Source organism: Pan troglodytes, chromosome 10 (genome assembly GCF_028858775.2).
Source record: "Pan troglodytes isolate AG18354 chromosome 10, NHGRI_mPanTro3-v2.0_pri, whole genome shotgun sequence".
Classification (NCBI taxonomy): domain Eukaryota; kingdom Metazoa; phylum Chordata; class Mammalia; order Primates; family Hominidae; genus Pan; species Pan troglodytes.
In genome coordinates, this window is record NC_072408.2 from 25,906,509 (window position 1) to 25,911,590 (window position 5,082).

The following is a 5,082-nucleotide window of genomic DNA, read 5'->3' on the forward strand; positions in this document are numbered from 1 at the left end:
TGTCTTGAATACTAGCCCAGCCACAGTAGGATAAGGGCACCAGTCAGAGTAGTGAAGCCACCTCTCCAGGCCCTTGCTCCCAGATGACATCACCATGCCTGCCCTGGGACAAAAGAGAACGTACTTCCTTGAAGGCAAGGAGCCAGTCCTGTAGGACCCATCATCTGCTGACTAAAGAGCCCTTTGGTTCTGAAAAACCAGCAGCAATACCAAGGTAGCATGCCATGGAGCTTGGGTGAGACTCTGAAACTTGCTGGTTTCAGGTAAGACTCAGCACATTCCCAGCTATGGTGTCTATGGGGAGAGACTCCTGCTTCTTGAGAAAAGTGGACAAGAAGGCCAAGGGGACTTTGTCTTGCACCTTAGGTAGCAGCTTGGCCAAAGAGGGATGGAGAACCTAGTGGGATCTTGGGGTCTCTAATTCCAGGATTTGGCTCATGGAGGGCATTTCAGAACCTGCCCTGGGCCACAGACGAGCACACTTCCCTGAAGGGTTAGACCCAGGCCAGGCAACATTTACCACAAGCTGACTGAAGAGCCCTTGGGCCTCGAGGGAACACTGACAACAGTCAGACAGTACTCCCCATGGGCCTGTAGTGGTGGTAGCCATGGGGTGAGGCTCCTTTACCTGTGGAAAGGGGAGGGAAGAGTGCAAAGGACCATGTCTCATGGTTTGAGTGCCAGTTCAGGTGCAGTAAAATAGAACATCAGGTGGACTTCTAAGGTTTTTTACTCCAGTCCATGGCTCCCAGCTGGCACCTCTTGAACTGCCCAGGACATAGGGGAACTTACCTTCCTGAAGGGGAGGATACAAGCTTGGATGGTTTTGCAATCTGCTGATTGTAGAGCCCCAAAGACCTTAAGGGAACACAGGCAGTAGCCATGTAGTGGTTACAGCAGACCTTGGGTGAGACCCAGTGCTATACTGTGCTGGCTTCAGTTCTAGCCTAGCACAGTCCCACTGGTGGTGGCCACAGAGGTGCTTATGTCACCCCACCTCCAGCTCCAGACAATGCAGAACTGAGAAACTCCATTTCTTTGGGAGAAAGTAAGAGAAGAGAACAAGAGTCTGTGCTTTGTAATCAAGAGAATTCTTCCAGATCTTATCGAAGACCATCAAGGTGAAACTTCCATGAGTCTACAAGGACCATGGTGTTACTGAGCTTAGAGTAGCCCCTAATGCAGATACAGCTAAGATTACAACAATCAACTCCTTTTAAAAAAGACTGGAAAGACTTCCCAAGGAGGATGGGTAAAAACAAGCCCAAATGGTGCAGGCTACTATAAATACCTAACTCCTCAATGCCCAGACAAAGACAAACATCTACAAGGCATCAAGACCACCGAGGAAAACATGACCTCACCAAATGAACTAAATAAGGCACCAGAACAGTCCTGGAGAAACAGAGATATGTGACCTTTTAAATAGAGAATTGAAAATAGGTGTTTTGAAGAAACTCAAAGAAATTAAAAATAACATAGAGAAGGAATTCAGAATTCTACCAGATAATTCAATGAAGAGATTGAAATAATTAAAAAGTATCAAGCAGAAGTTCTGGAGTTGGAAAATGCAATAAACATATTGAATAATGCATCAAAGACTTTTAATAGCAGAATTAATTAAGCAGAAGAAAGAATTAGTGAGCTTTAAGACAAGCTATTTAAAAATACACAGTCAAGATTGGAGCCAAGATAGCCAAATAGAAGGAGTGCTGTTTGGAGGCTCCCATCAGAGAAAACCATAATAAGCGTGTGAATCCTTCACTGTCAACTAAGGTATCCATGTTCTCTCATCAAAATTGACTTGAAAGCTAGGCATAGTGGCTTACACCTGTAATCCCAGCACTTTGGGAAGCCAAGGCAGGTGGATCACCTGAGGTCAGGAGTTTGAGACCAGCCTGGCCAACATGGTGAAACTCCCTCTCCACTAAAAATATAAAAATTAGCTGGGCACCATAGTGTGTGCCTGTAATCCCAGGCAGGAGACTCACTTGAACCCGGAAGGCAGAGGTTGCAGTGAGCTGAGATCATACCACTGCACTCCAGCCTGAGCAACAGAGTAAGACTCTGTCTCAAAAAAAAAAAAAAAAAAACAGAAAACAAAATTGACTAGAAGGCTAGTGTGACCCATGGAGAGAAGGAAGAACAGTGTGGTGTGGCAGCCCACCTGAGACCCACACGGGGAAGGGGAACCCCCCTCCCACCAACCAAGGGAGGTGGTGATTGAGCACACTATTCAGCCAGAGAAACTGCTTTTTCCACGGAACTGTGCAACCCATAGAGCGGAAGATCCCACTCATGAACCCGTACCACCGGGGCCTAGCGTGTCAGCCCCAGAACACACAGATTCTTAACAGCCTCTCAGTTCAAATCTGCTTAAGCCTACCCAACTCAGGAGGATAGACGACCAGCAACAGCTGCCGCAGCCTGCTGTCTAAGCCATTTGAGCTCTTTGAAGGAGAGGCAGCAACCAGCACTGGGACTCACAACTGCCTAACATGCTAAGCTCCATGGGTGGGGGCAGGGTGGCATCCATTTCTACAGCTCCAGGTTGCGCTTTCTCCCTGCTGGAGCCAGGAAGGCAGGAAGGCTTGGTCCCAAGACTTGTCCCCACAGCCCAACACACCAGCTGTGGCAGTCTGTGGCCAGAATGCCTCTTTAGGTCCAACCCAGACCCATCCTTCATCAGTAGGCAGGGCGTCCCCACAAGATCTCCAATAAGTCCAGCCAGAGGCTCAGGGACAGAATTTGGATCTCCCAGGGCCTGAGCCCCTAGGCGGAGGGGTGACCACAGTCTTTACAAACCAGGAGACTTAGCCTTTCCTCCTGGTAGTTCTGAGGAATCCAGGCAGCCCAGATGAGTGGGTTTTCCCCCAGCAAAACACACCCTTTCCATCAAGGGACAAAGTTCTTCATTAAATGGGTCCTGCTCCCCATGCCACCCAACTGGGTGAGATCCTCAAACAAGGGTTGAAAGACACCCTATACAGGAGCAATCCTCCTGGCATCAGGTTGGTGTCCCTCAAGGTCAGAGGTCCCAGAAGAAGAAACAGGTACACATCTTTGCTGTGTTCCAGCCTCTTTGAGTGACATGTCCAGGCAAAGGAGTGAATCAGATGAATACAGCCTGAAGTGGACCCCCAGCAAATGGCAACAGCCCTACAGAAGAGAGACCTGACTACTGAAATAAAAACAAACAAGCAGAAAGTGACAACAACAGCATTAACAACAACAACCAAAAAAAGGTCCCCACAAAACCCCTTCTGACAGTTAGCAGCCTCAAAGACCGAAACTAGACAAACTCACAAAGATGAGAAAAAATCAATGAAAAAAAATCCTGAAAACCCAAAAGGCCAGAGTGCCTCTTCTCCAAATGATCACAACATCTCCCCATCAAGGGTGCAGAGTTGGACAGAGGGTCAGATAGATGAATTGACAGAAGTAGGCTTCAGAAGATGGGTAATGAAAAACTACCATGAGCTAAAGGAGATTGTTCTAATCCAATGCAAAGCTAAGAAATTGATAAAAAGGTTAGAGGAAATGCTAACTAGAATAACCAGATTAGCGCTCTTTCCTTTCGCTGCTGCAGCCGCAGCCATGAGTATGCTCAGGCTTCAGAAGATGCTTACCTCTAGTGTCTTCGGCTGTGCCAAGAAGGTCTGGTTAGACCCCAATGAGACCAATGAAATCGCCAATGCCAACTCCCGTCAGCGGATCCAGAAGCTCATCAAAGATGGGCTGATCATCTGCAAGCCTGTGACGGACCATTCCCAGGCTCGATGCCAGAAAAACACCTTGGCCCGCCAGAAGGGCAGGCACATGGGCATAGGTAAGCGGAAGGGTACAGCCAATGCCCGAATGCCAGAGAAGGTCACATGGATGAGGAGAATGAGGATTTTGTGCCGGCTGCTCAGAAGGTACCATGAATCTAAGAAGATTGATCGCCACATGTATCACAGCCTGTACCTGAAGGTGAAGGGAAATGTGTTCAAAAACAAGCAGATTCTCATGGAACACATCCACAAGCTGAAGGCTTACAAGGCCCGCAAGAAGCTCCTGGCTGACCAGGCTGAGGCCCGCAGGTCTAAGACCAAGGAAGCATGCAAGAGCCATGAAGAGCACCTCCAGGCCAAGAAGGAGATCATCAAGACTTTGTCCAAAGAGGAAGAGACCAAGAAATAAAACCTCCCCCTTTGTCTGTAAAAAAAAAAAAAAAAAAAAAAACAGATTAGAGAGAAACATAAACAACCAGATAGGGATGAAAAACACAGCACAAGAACCTTGTAAAGCATACATAAGCATCAACAGCTGAATTGACTGAGCAGTAGAAAGGATATCAGACTTGGAAAACCACCTTACTGAAATAAGACATGTAGACAAGAATAGAGAAAAAAGAATGAAAAGGAATGAACAAAGCCTCCAAGAATATGGGACTTCATAAAAAGACCGAACCTTGACTGGAGTACCAGAAGGAGATGGGGAGAATGGAAACAAGCTGGAAAACACACTTCAGGATATTATCCAGGAGAACTTCCCCAACCTAGCAAAACAGGCCAACATTCAAATTCGGGAAATACAGAGAACACCATTAAGATACTCCAAAAGAAGATCAACCCCAAGACACATAATCATCAGATTCTCCAAGGTTGAAATGAAGGAAAAAGTGTTAAGGGCTGCCAGAGAGAAAGACCAGGTCACCTACAAAGGGAAGCCCATCAGACTAACAGTGGATCTCTCAACAGAAACTCTACAAGCCAGAAGAGATTGGGGGCCAATATTCAACATTCTTAAAGAAAAGAATTTTCAACCCAGAATATCATATCCAGCCAAACTAAGCTTCATAAGTGAAGGAGAAATAAAATCTTTTCCAGAAAAGCAAATCCCGAGTCACCACCAGACCTGCCCCACAAGGGCTCCTGAAACAAGCAGTAAATATGGAAAGGAAAAACCAGTACCAGCCACTGCAAAAACACACCAAAATATAAAGACTAACAACACTACAAAGAAACTACATCAACTAGTGTGCAAAATAACCAAATAGTATCATGAAGACAGGACCAAATTCACACATAACAATACTAA

General features: G+C 46.5%; 1 protein-coding gene across 1 annotated transcript; it reads left to right on the plus strand.

The window, feature by feature from the left end:
* Positions 1–3,586: 3,586 nt before the first annotated feature.
* On the plus strand, positions 3,587–4,196 carry LOC743136 (large ribosomal subunit protein eL19-like). Its single transcript, XM_054664124.2, has one exon. It carries the CDS (start codon positions 3,598–3,600, stop codon positions 4,180–4,182), a length of 585 nt encoding a protein of 194 aa, XP_054520099.1. The 5' UTR covers positions 3,587–3,597; the 3' UTR covers positions 4,183–4,196.
* The last annotated feature ends 886 nt before the right edge of the window (positions 4,197–5,082 follow it).

Excerpts from the sequence above, each read along its gene's own strand:
- LOC743136 (XM_054664124.2), top strand. The coding sequence starts at position 3,598 with ATGAGTATGCTCAGGCTTCAGAAGATGCTTACCTCTAGTGTCTTCGGC.